The 13,328-nt window shown below is 41.4% G+C and overlaps 1 protein-coding gene across 2 annotated transcripts in view; it reads right to left on the reverse strand.

Moving 5' to 3' along the window:
* The window catches only part of DSC1 (desmocollin 1), a 44,638-nt gene extending 31,316 nt beyond the window's left edge, over positions 1 to 13,322 (reverse strand). For both annotated transcript variants that reach the window (XM_019547341.1, XM_019547350.1), the window contains exons 1-5: positions 13,251 to 13,322; positions 10,435 to 10,519; positions 7,365 to 7,567; positions 6,778 to 6,897; positions 3,561 to 3,716 (exon numbers count right to left, since the gene is read on the reverse strand). In XM_019547341.1, the coding sequence (XP_019402886.1) occupies positions 3,561 to 3,716; positions 6,778 to 6,897; positions 7,365 to 7,567; positions 10,435 to 10,519; positions 13,251 to 13,298 (612 nt within the window). In that variant the 5' untranslated portion in view covers positions 13,299 to 13,322. The remainder of the gene's footprint in view (positions 1 to 3,560; positions 3,717 to 6,777; positions 6,898 to 7,364; positions 7,568 to 10,434; positions 10,520 to 13,250) is intronic.
* Positions 13,323 to 13,328: the final 6 nt, after the last annotated feature.

Genomic DNA, 13,328 nt, shown 5'->3' on the forward strand with positions numbered 1-13,328 from the left:
GATGACTCCAAGATCCTTTTCTGCCTCTGCACTGACAAGAAGGGAGTTCCCCAACCTATAGGTATGGTGCCAGTTGTTCCTCCCCAGGTGCATCACTTTGCACTTGTCAGTGTTGAATCCCATCCTAGTCTCATACCCCTGTAACCTGTCTAGGTCCGATTGCAGCCTATTCCTCCCTTCTAGCGTGCTCACATCCCCCCACATCTTTGTGTCATCAGCAAATTTGAACAGAGTGCTATTTACCCCCTTGTCCAAGTCGCTGATGAAGATGTTGAACAGTGCAGGCCCGAGGACCAAGCCCTGCGGAACCCCACTGCCCACATTCCTCCAAGTCGAAAATGCAAGGGCTTAATACAGGTGACAGTGAAGCGATGCTGAAGCATTCTAATTAGAATGCAGAGCAGACTTGATTAATCAAGTCTGCTCAAACACATTCTAATTAGAATATGAATGAGCTTGTGTATAGGCAGCCAGAGACCCATCCAAAGCTGGTTTGCCTGTGAGTTTCAGGGGCGGATGTTCCTGGCAGTTCTACAAATCTCTGCCAGTGGGATCCTTGTACAATCCCACAAGTTCATTTCCTGATACACCCCACTCCTCACCATCTGAAGAAACATTAGCTGGCATCTGTGTGCCACACAAAATTATGGTGGGGTTCTAACCTTTATCACAGCAGCACTAGTGCTCAAAAGAGAAGAGCTAAGGTTTGATATGACTTGCTTGAGTTGTTTTTTTTCCTGAAAAAGACAACAGGGGCACATCCAAATGAGCATGGACATGCGTTTCCCCAGGGACAGTAGCAGCACCGCTGGGTGGGATAAGGGAGGCTGGAGCCAGCAACTATACTAGCCCCAGTAGCCTTACCTAGGGCTCCGAGGTCCTCAGGGAGCTGCAGCCACAGCAGTCCTTCAGCAGGGAGCCTGGCTAATAGCCACAGCTTGCTTCCAGCCAACCAGGCTCCAGTTTTGGGTGGCACACACTGCCACCACGTGCACCGAGCCACTTTTTTTTTGGTGTTGGTGTTTTGACCCCAGGATCTTCTGGGGTCAAAAATAACCCCTGTGCTAGAAAGTAAGAGCATGGGGAATGCTTACATGGGGTATGTGGCACTGCAAATATGTCTCCACATACCACACATTCATGCTCATCTAGATGCACCCCAGAACTCAACATTTATTTTCCATAGTGTACAGAGTGATACCCAAACATAATGTGAGAGATTCTTGTACTCTTTTGTTTATATGTGACTGAGGTAGGAGGTGGAAAAGAAATGACAGTTGGCACTTGATCACCTGTGTCCATTTTCTTTTCTGTTAAGGCATCAGTCTAGCAAATCAAATCCCAAAGTAGAAATGGAGGGGGCAAATTCACTGGGAAACAAGTTGAGGGGAGGGGGGAAGCAGGGTACAGTCACATCTGGTTAATTTGTTACTGGAGTAATTGAGCATAATTCATCATTATGGGTTTATTTCTTGATGCCCTGAATTTCTGTCAGAGTCCTATGATTTGAACACAAAACACTTCATTTAATTTATAATTGGTTAAAGCATAATTTATCCTTTCTATATGTATACACCTCCTAAGTTGCAATGGACTTTCCTCCTAATAGTTCACTGACTTAAAAACTACCAACCTGTTGGTTTCCCAGAATGTCCTGCATCTTGGAAACATGTTTTGGATTTGAGTAAACCTCTCTTTTGAGTAGTCACACTAAGTTATACAGTGCAGTGTTGACTGCTTACGGCTCAATATGAACAGCAATAACAATAAGCTATTCTTATAGTAATTACTCTGAATTTTTGTAATAAGTTATACATTAAATGTTTATCAGACAAATCTCAGAGTGTACAATTTGTACTTGGAATTTTGTAATATATATATTTTAATTATACATGTAAAAATGTTCTTTACTATGTTTTATCATAGGGTACAAAATGCATCTCACGAAGTAGAAATTACTAATAATTAGTCACTTGGGGAAAATTAGTTATCATTACCAGTCCCCTTGGAGTGACAAATCAATCAGATTTTACTATAGAATGAATGTCTAATACAATATTGCAAAATCTTAGCTCCCTAATGAAAAAAACACTATTTTCCAATAGTATAGGAAAATAAAAGGATACTAGTACTTCCTTTGAGAAACAAATCAGTTTTCTTCTACCACCTGCCTTTCCTCAGCTTCAGGCAGCAGAGAGAGAAATGAATCCAGCTAACAAATATTAAAGCTAAATAGCACAAGAAACCGTTGTTCAATTAATGCAGAAGTCTTGGTTATCTTAGACTTAGGCATAATTTGCATTTTATGTGGTGTTTTTCAATTCAGTCCCCAGAAACTCAGAATGAGGATACCCTCTAACACACACTGTCAAAATTAGACATTGGTTAATAAAACTGGTCTTACAAGCCACTCTTTAAACCAATAGTCCTCTACCTCTTTAGATTCAATGCGCCATTCCGTAATTTGTCTGAATTTAGTAGCACCCCCAATTAAAAATGAATTTATTTATTACAATGCTTACATCCTTGCACACAGGCCCAACAGGCATTAGGGGCAGGGGGAAAAGAAGAATTAACAGCAAGTTCTTCTCTCTTTGCCCTGAGGCCAGGTGGGGTCAAGTGAGCACTTAACTCCTCAAATCTCAATGCACCTTTTAAAGGATCTCGTGGTATCCTTGGTTAGAAACACTGCTTCAGAACAGGCCTTTCCAACTAGCAGCCTGTGGCCACTAGGCCCATGAGCAGCTCACCTACAGCCCCTGGGTTCCCACCTGACCACTTCTCCCCCTATTGCTCCAGCTGCAGCAGCAGCCAGGAGTCCCAGGCTTCCTATTCCTTCTGTGTCCCCAGGTGCCATGGCAGTGAAGTAAGACAGACCATGGCACCAGAGGAGCCCACAGCCCAGGATACCTCTGTAGCACTGTGCAGCAGGAGAATCTGCAGCCAGGGAACTGAAGGTGGGGTTCAGGCACCTGTGGAGCAACAAGGAGTGAAGGAGCACCCACATGCCATGTGGTTATGGGGCCCATAGCTTGCACTGGTGCAGCTGGTGCTGGTGTGGCCCCTAGGGCAGCATTTTTCAACCTGTGGGTCACAAGAATATATGAAAGGGTCGTGATAAACTTTAGAAAACGGATTCTCTTTTAACAGACAAAAATGTGGAAAACCCATGGGTTTTCCCTTGCAGGCTGGCAGAGTTCCAACCTGCAAGGAGCTGCTTAGGGCCTTCCTGCCCCACACACTTGGGACTGGGAACTGTGGGATGAGGAGGAAGAGGGTCAGAAGTGAGGGGCAATGGGTCGAGATTGGCCATCGATGTTTACAAATGGGTCCTGGTACAAAAAACAGTGGGAACCACTGCCTTAGGGCACATGACCCCTGGATGCTTAAAAGCTGGATAGATTTGCTTTAGACTTTTAAGTCTCTTCCACTACACCATTAATTTCTGCTCAGGAACTCCAAAATATCACCTACCATTTGGGATAGTTGTCTGGAAACAAAAAAGCAACAAAAGTAAAAATATTAACCCATTTACTTGTACATACTATATAGTCCCCTACCTGAAATGATGGATACTGTTCACGATCTATTGCACGTGTAACGTAGATATTTCCAGTTTCTCTCTCTACGTAAAACAAACCCTTTGGCTCTTCATTAATTCCAGGTCCACTTGCTGAATAATAAATTTTGTGGTACTGAGCTGTATCAGACTGGATCTATACACAGTACATTTTTTACATAGGAAAAGATATTGTTAGTAAATACCTTTTTATCATAATTTTTTTCATTAAGCTCTCACATTTAAACAGAACATGTAGGAACACTTCAGAAAGGAGGTGTAAAAATTCAGTTCTTAGTTTTATATTAGTTTTAACTTCCTTTATAGCATGTGTCCTTGAGAAAGGTGGGGGATCAGAAGATGAAGGGAAGAGGCAACAGAGGGGGAGACACCAGAGTGAAGCAACTGCCAGGTGTTGGAGAGGGGGTAGTGTCAAGTAGCCAGGGAGAACAGGTAGCAGGGGGTAAGCACTCGGTGGGAGGAGCAAGTGGTATGGGGAGGAGAAGTAAAACAGGACAAATTTAAGATAACCCTTGAATAATTAGCTTCTACATGGAAAATCATAATAAATATTTAAATATTTACACTTTGCATTCCTAGGACTAAACTATTCACCAGCACAGGCCTCCATGTCAAGCCCCGCTGGTAGAAGAGTGAAGATCTTGGGCAGGGAGGTGGGTATGCATTTTCAATTCTATAATTACTTGTTTTCAGCATGGTCATAGAAAGATCTGTCTGACAGAGTAAAAGTTGTTCAACTTTTCATCATAAACTCATTATTCATTGGCTCATAACTGGAAATGCATCATGTTGCTAATTTAATTCTTCCAACTATTTCTTTAAGATACAATGCCTTTTTTTTTGTTTTTTACTTTTTCTTTTTTGGAAGAAACTTGAGAGTTGAAAGGGGGAAACCCCTGGGATCAAAGACCTGCTTCTTGTTAACACCAAAAATTATTTAAAAAATGTTGGCTGGCCAAATTATAAATCTCTAAATCAGGGGTCAGCAACGTTTTTGGGCAGAGTGCCCAACCTCAAAGTTGGTGGGCCAGAAGCGGATGTCAGAGGCACCTGATCCTTGTTGTGGCAGCTCAGCCCTGTTCCCTTCCCCAGCGTCCACCCCAAGGGTCCACATGCTAAGCAAAATGCCTCTGCATGCCATACTCTGGCACCTGTGCTGGGGGGTTGCATACCCCAACTCTAAATGTTAGCTTTTGCAAATGATCAGTAGACCTTCAGAGGCAATATGTTAACATTTCCAAAATCACAAAAATCATACTCAAGCTTCACAGGGTTTCTGTATGGTAGCTGTACTGAGTATGTTCCTAGACCACATTCAGTCAGAAGACATACAACTTGGGCTATATGCATAGTAGCAGTATTTCCTCTCATCAGCCTAAGAAACGTTGTTCAGGGGAGGACTGATGTTAGTAACTGTATACTTCACAATCCTCATGGAGAGGCCTGTTAATATCATTCTTTTCTTTTTACAAAATGGGTAACTTAATGAATGTCTATGGTTTGCAGCGATTAAATGGCCGGGTACATATGTTCAGTTTCTTCTAGAAAAAAAAATTCTGTTCTCCCAATAGAAACAAAAAGTATACACATATTTGCTTTTTCCCAGAACAAAAAATGGCGATTCCAGTTTCCAGATGAAAAATAAGCTGGCTGCAACCAAGTAGAAGTCAGTCTCAGGAGAGTTTCTCCTGCAAGAATGAACATTTCTCTGGCTTCACTCCTCCGGGTCGAGTGGAGTCACAGGGAAGGGCCACCTACCGTTCCCTGCCAGCCCCTTACACACTGGGGAGCAGCAGTGCCACAAGCCTTCTACCTTTTACTCATACCTGAGTCCCCAGAGTGAGAAACAGGCTGGGAGCTTTGCCAATCCCAGCGAGGAGGTGAGTGGCAGGCACTACATCCTGTACCTTCCCCAAACTGGGCAAATCCCCAGTTTTGGAAACAGGTGAGGGGCTTTGCTGGCCCCCTCTGGCTTCCCATTTCCACTTGCACTACTCAACTGGGAGGCTGGTGGAGCCAGGAAATGGGCTTGGGGGAAGTTTCCCAAAGTCCAGTTCTTGGCCCAGGTGGCTCCCCCTTGACCCACAATTTAAAAGTCAGCAGCAATTTAAAAGTCAGTAGGTGGCCCAGTTCCTAGCTTCATTGACTTAACTGCCACCCCTAGTGGCCAATTGGGTGGTACAGGCAGCAAAGGGAAGCTGTAAGGGCTGGAAACCAGGCTTAGGGAGGCTCTCCCCAGGGTAGCAGGGTAAAGCTACCCCCAGCACCTTGTACAAGAAGGAGTCCTAAGTGTTTAGAATGGGCAGGGGCTTTTCCACAGGGCTCAGTCTACTCAGCCAGCATCCAGGAGCCAAGCAGAGAGAGCAGTGCTGCCCATTTCTCACTCTGGAGGCCCTGGTGTGAGAGCCTGGCAGCAGACTTTGCCCCAGTGCTCCCGTCCCCCTGAAAACAGGAAGAGGAGTGGCCTATACTTTCCCCAATCGTGGGAAGGTGCAAGGAGCAGAGGAAAAAGGGCAGCTGCAAACTGAACACCTATACTGACCTCACTCCCTAAATAATTTCTAGCAATGCAAGTTTTCCACCTCTAGAAACAAACCTTTATACCTGGCCAATTACAATAAAATCCCTGTTATTTGGCATCTTTGAGTAACCGAAACACTTTATTAACCAGAATTTACAGATGGATGGTTGGATGGGGGGTGGGGGGTAAAGCTCGCACATGGCAGCTGCTGCCACCACCCTGCGCTGCTACCGCTCTGCATGCAGCCAGTACCTCCCCACCCTGCCCCACACCTCCCCACCACCACAACTCCACGTCCAGCCAGAAACCCCTATGCCTCATGTAACTGGCATCCCCCCATTCCCTCCTCATGCCGTAAAACAGGGATTTTACTGTACAAGATTACATGCCACTTGGGCTTCAGGACTTCAAGATAGACAATAAAAGAGACAGACAATGAAAGACTTGGAAAAAGGACAAAAGCACTGGACTGAGACTTAGGAATAACACCCATCTGTTCTAGCTCAACCTCAAATACACAATGTTTGGAAAGCCTTTATCAATGTATGTGTTCAATGGACCATAATTAACCTTATGAAATCTTTCAGGAAAATTAGGCATTATGGACTTTTAATATTGTAAACTACTTTCTTGCCTCATTTGTACATCATAAAATCAGCTGGTAAGTAAAATATACCTGTTGAATTTGTAGTGGATAAGGTCCAAGTGCATTTTCCATCACATGGGATGGGATGGGACTCCACCTTCTTTTTGTTCGCCGTAGGACTGTATCTCTAGCATGTCTGGCCTTATGTTCCTGGATTTAGACATAAAGAGAGAAATTAGGATCAACCCCTGCATTTCTGGCTCCTTGTTTCTATAGCCTGTATGGGTTCTCTTTTCCTCTCAAAATCTTCTAAAGGCATTTCAAAAAAATCTTTGTTTTCCTGTTGCAGCCTAGTCATGGCACCACTAGAATTATTTGGTCCTATGCAAAAATTAGGAATTTTAGTAATTCCAACTAACAGTGTGTTCATTAGTCTTGCTTTCTCATATGTTGCTTTCCTGAAACCTCAGCATTCTCGCTAAAGCTAATTTCCATTCCTTGCCACTTCAGGAAATGATAACTAATGCACTGAGTATTGTTAAATAAAAGTAGCCAGTCTATATAACGGCTCTGTGTGATAATTTTGGTATTTGCAAACAGCTAGATTTACCCAACAAGAAGCAGTACTGTGAAAGGCAGTTTCCAAAGTAAAACATCTGAAAAAATAATAACCCTACCTGTCTTTGATCTGATAGCAAATTAACATGTATCGTCTTTTGTTCATGTGTTTGGATATTCTCGAGCAATATGGTAAAAGTTTTTTTCTCAGCAGACAAAGTAGTGATATTTGTTGTATACACAGAACCATCTTCTAAAATTCTGAAGTTTGGATCACTTGAGCTGATAGCTTCTGCAGACTTTAGGCACTCTTCCAAATTTACTGTAAGAAAGGAATTTCAAAGAATAACTTGGTCAAAGTGATAACCAAAAGACTAAGGCAAACATTTTCAACCTTAAATATGAGATTATATTTATACACTTAAATATGACTGGTCCACTTAAATCAATATGTGCCTCTGAAAAAGCAGGCTATTCCTATTTAACTGTCTTCATGTGGATTCTGGAGCCCAAGTTCAGGCTAAGGTTAGACCAAGTTTACAGACATTTTGCCATCATTCTTGTATCAGGCACATTTAGCCATTTCCCAGAGATTACAAAGCCTACGATGTTGATGGACTGAAAGCATTAAAACATCAAGAATTATTACAAACGGTCTAATGAAGGCATGGATAGACATTTACATATCCAGTACAGTTTAATCTGTTTGTATGCTGCAAATATGCTATTATGGTGTTTCACCACTAGGAGACGATGGAGCAGGAGTATCTTATTTGATTCCAGCAAATGGCTGCCACATATTAGCTGCTGACAGATAAAATCTAAACCCTTATTACTTACCAATAATTCTGTTCGGTAATTCTCCAACAGATTGAGCAAAGTCATATTACCTTACGTGTTTCTATAATCTATAAACAACTTCAAACCCCTCCCCCCCCCCAAAAAAAACACCAAGATATTACAGATGGCAGTGGTATAACTACCACATCTGTCCATGCCTAAAGATGTGATAGATGGGCACATGGGGTATTCATACACTAACTGTATCAATAATTATTAGCACTATCCTTGTATTTTCAGCTTGAGAGATGGAAAAAGATTCCGAAAACTGTAGAGATCTCGAAACTGCATAGAGATCTCGATCGAGAGACAAAAACTGACACTGGAGTAAGTAACTGACAAAAAGTTACATCTACCAGGATCCCATGCAGATGGCTGGCAAAACAAAATAAACTTAAACATATTTGTAGACTTTTTATAATATATATTTTTCTTTTTACTGTGCTTTAGTAAAACTGGCTGGACACTGGTTAGTTCTTTCATTGTTCCTGAGAGACTGGAGGATCTACAGGTGCTGAACTAAATTTAGCAGGCACAATGAATTACAAGGGAACCTAACGCTTTCTGCTTTGGAAGGAAAGGAACCTAGGTTTTCAAACCCAGGTTCCCACCCTGAGAAAGAGGAGAGCTAGTAGCCTAAGACCTAGGTGAGACGAGGAGGCTGTAAGTGGGTCAAAGTACAGTTAAACCTACAACTACGATATAACAAGCATCAAAAACTGAACCAATATTTTTTCTGTGTCCAAGTCTATATACTCCTTTTGTCAAAAACATATACAAATTGTGCATTAACAATTCCCCCACAAGGCACTGATTCTAGTGGACTTCAACCAGTGCATGCAGATGATAAGGGGGGCAATATTCTGAAACACCAAATTTCATCTTCTAATTTCCAAAGTTTAAATACCTAGAGAAAAATATTTTCAGTATTCGTATTAAAAACATATTCTCACTCTGCTGTACTCAAATAAATGTCAAGATAGATCTCTTCAGGCAACATGTCTTCCTTTTAACCCTGCATAAAAACAATTTTTTTCCAGTATTCAAGAGACTATGGAATCCCCACCTACACCAAGAGTCACTGTGGAACTTTAACAGCATAATATTTCCAAAAACACCTGAATATGGATCCTGCTTCTCAGTCAATGTTGCACGATCTAGTCTTTTTACAGTTTTACTCATATTCTGCATATATTAAAATCATATATTCAGATCTGGCAATTACGGGGAATTTTTTTTAAACTTATTTTACTATTGCAAATTTATCAGCACAAAAATCGCATTCTTCTTCAACAAAACTTTAAGAAATAGCAGTTGGAATACACTGGCATGGTTAAATGTTGGTGCGCAAGTGCTGTATGTAATTCTTCTATTCAATATTATTTTTAAAGCTTGCTGAAATATTTTTCCCAAATGAAAGTGAGTTGAGATTAATTATTCTGAATGAAAATTAAAGTTAGTTAAATCCCTGCCTATATACAAAATTATAGCGATAAGCTGGATCTCATTGCCATCATAATATTGATAATAGGTTAAATTCTTAAACACATTGTTCTTATTCACCCTTGCTTCCAAAGAGCTTTATAAATCAACACTCAATAGACTGGGATTAAAAAAAAACTTCCAACCTCGTTTTTTTTTTCTTCCTAAGCCAACCTTCTCCCTTAACCTAACCCTGGAGATTGAACTCTTGCTCTTTATCTGTCATAAGACAACTGATCGAGAAAAGGAGGGCTTGGGGGCTTCTATACCTCCCGCATGTCACAACTGCTCTGCTTTGTGTTGGGTTAGCACAAGGCAGCACCAGGGGGAGTCCAAAGGACATACTTGCAACTTCTTTCTCCATCTGCACTGAAGGCTTCAAGTCATGGTTCTCAATGCGATCTATTTTGTTATACTGCTAATGCGTGTCAGCGTTACAGAAAAAGTTTCTGAGCATTTTAGTACATTGTTTGTAGTCCACAAGAACTACAACAGAAAACTGACCCCTTCTATGCTGGTTGTGAGTATATGGCACTACTGCAAATGTGGTTCCATATTTAGAAGTCTTTCAAATACACAAATTTGGGTACACAAATTTAAAACAGTCTAAACCTCTAACATTACATCTTAACAAAAAAACCCCACAAAAAATCCAAGAAGTCTTGCCTATAACTGGATATCAGTTCAAATGCACATGTATTATGGTGCCCACTGTTAAAATCTGTAATAATGCAAAGCAGCAATGCAATTGTGCTTATCTGGTTGTTTGAGGCTCAAATTGCATTACAAAACCAATTAGTCTCCCTTTCTTTTCTGCAGCTTTTTTTAAGACAGCACAGTACTGAAAGGTATCTTTTAGTTTCTCACCTCTGCCAATTAATGCCTCAGCCTCTAGCGTAGAAGGAACATTAAACGTGACTTTCTTGCAAGCTTCACAAAACAAATTCAGTGTCTAAAAAGGAAGAACAAGTTAAGAACATTCGACTTTGATAGTGAAGCGCTGTGTTTCATTATTCAAAATCATGGCATAAAAAGTAGAACACACCTAGGTTTTGAATAACTTTAAATAACTTGAAAAGACTCAAAATTCATATGGTATTACATATCTCAACAGCTTATTTTAAAACCACGAGTCTATCATTTTGTTAAAAATGGCATCCAAGGGTTGCAGAGTAACCGACAGAATGAAGGACTTGAAATCAGAATGTCAATGTTCACAACTTGACTCTCTCCATCTTTTTTTGCATGACTTGGGCACCTAACTATTCTGGGTGACACCACATTGATATCAATGACAGATTTTCATCAGCTTCAACATGATCAACAATTCATTTGGCTTCTTATTTTCCCATATATTAAAGTGGGAAAATTAATTCTTATAGTCCTCCAATACAGAGCACTAATGATCCATGGAGCTGCGTATTAAGTTTTGACAATTCATTAAGCTTATTTCAAGAGGTTTGCATTGAGTTTTAATGGTTAAGATACAAATATCTTATTGAAGTATTATGGAACTTGCTTATCTTCAGTACATTTTAGGAATAAAATACCTGGTTCAAAAATTTCTGGTTACAGAACTGGAGTCTCAAACTTCAAAACATGCATATATGACTGGCAAGCAATAACTGTATTTTATAAAATGAGAAAATGAAGGCAAGTAGTGGCATCTGACATAAAGTCCTAAGTGCAAAGCATACATTTCCTAAATTCAACAATTTTGATTGTAATCCAAATTTACAGAGCCAGTCTGAGGGATACAGAAAATATGTTTTTATATATATATATATATATATATATGCAACTTGATTCTAAACAATTAACATGAAGACACAAAAGAAGTTAGTAATAGATAGGGGTCATTGTGCACAAATTTTCAGTGTTATGTTGAAGACATATAGAGAATAGCGAACATAAAAGTGAAAAAATAAACTCTTCTTATATGGAAAGAAACATTCCTTTAAAAGTTAGCAGCCTCTAAACAACATTAAAAGGTTGAACTGATTACTTTGAGATGCACCAGATAATCACAGTCCAATACACTAAATGCAACAGTTAAAGCTGTTTTTGCTCATTAAATTATTTGTTTTTAATATTCTTCTATAAATCTCAGTAACGACTGAAATTGCTCTATATTTCTCAACTGGGGCATTTTAACAATTATTTATCCGTGCAAAACTCCTCTCTCTCTCCTATTGCAACTACTATTGTAGATTTTTATTAAAAATCATATGCAATTTAATTAACTGCATTACAGGAATCTTCCTGAGCCAGGAAAATCTAATCTGAAAACATGAGCAAGTCTAGTCCTGTACTAATGCATAAAAATAATTAAACAGATATGCAAACAGCAAGCTAAGAAGATACTCATAGGTAAACATAAGCATACAGTAGTCTCAGTTATATTGATTATTACAAATAAGCATTTTAGGGAAGCCTTTTCATGGGGTTCTCAGGGGGAGAGGATTTTTTTTAAATTTGAGCAAAGTAAGTAAAATATCTTAATTCTTGATTATAGAGTTTACAGCAGAGGGTGGATTTACCAACCTGCGTCTAGGTGGGTAAATGTCCATGAGAATTCTGCAAGACTGATTTTCTTGCACGTAAAAATAACACCATTCAGCCAGCCAACAGCACTAAAACCTTATTGCCCCAGACTCACTGTTGCTCGACTAAAACAGCACCAATAACAGTGGAAGGGATAGGGAGAACAAACAAATGAGTATTTCTTTCATGTATTCATTCGAGGACCTATTTTCCCTTTAGGCAAACAGGTTGATAACGATACGGCATCTTCTGTATCGAATATAAAAACCACAGCTTTATTATTTTAAGTTCACAATATTGATCTCAATACACAGCCAGGGGCCCTTTTCAGCGAGTCAGATGTTGTTCCCTATTGCACACACAGGCCTCTGAAGCAGAGGGAACTTTTTTTGGAAGCAAGGTAAGCTGCTTTCAGTTTCCAAAGAGCAACTCAATCTGACCGACGTAAAAAGAGTAAAACCCATACGCAGCCTTCCTCTTCATGCCAGTTTGCCTGCTAATACCTACCTACTGCTGCAGCGGGGCTCCTTTCTTTCAACCCTAATCTAGGCACGCTCTTAAAAACCAACGTGTGCGTATGGACGCATAAGGCGTTGCCTTTCTTTTCTTAATTCAACATGGGTCTCATGGACGACCTTCCCTTCCCAAAGCTCCCGCGCTTGACCACTTCATGCCCTCACTCGAGAGAAACAAGGGGCATCGAGATTCCCTGTCCGGGAACAGAATCGTTTGTCTCGGGGCGCAGATCAGATCACTCAAGTCCTTCATTCACAAATAAATCAAACGTCCAAAAATGTTTCTCCCACTCCCGAGCCCCCAGCAAGAGGTATTTTCGAGATAACCCGCCCGGTTTGGATAGGGCAGGACTACGTGAACTGTGGAGGGCCCTGCCAGCCCCCCCTCCAAATCCTGCGGCCTCCACACCTCCGACTTCACTTCGGCCCCTTCCTCCTCGCCCCCTCCCGCTGCGCCCCGCGCTCTTCCGCCGTGCCAGGCACCCCAAACCCCGCGCACCAAAGGCGGGGAGGTCCAATCAAGGCAGCAAGCAACCCCCGCAAGCCTCGCAACAGGTGGGCGCTGCTCCGGGACGGGCAGGGCTGGAGGGGGTACGCCGCGCACGGCCGGGGGGGAGGTCTCACCAGGAGGCCGAGGAGCAGCGGGCGGCACAGGGCTGCGCGGTGACCCATGGCCGGGCCGGGCCGGGCCGAGCTGCGAGC

Source organism: Crocodylus porosus, unplaced genomic scaffold (genome assembly GCF_001723895.1).
Source record: "Crocodylus porosus isolate Cpor-Errol unplaced genomic scaffold, CroPor_comp1, whole genome shotgun sequence".
NCBI lineage: Eukaryota > Metazoa > Chordata > Crocodylia > Crocodylidae > Crocodylus > Crocodylus porosus.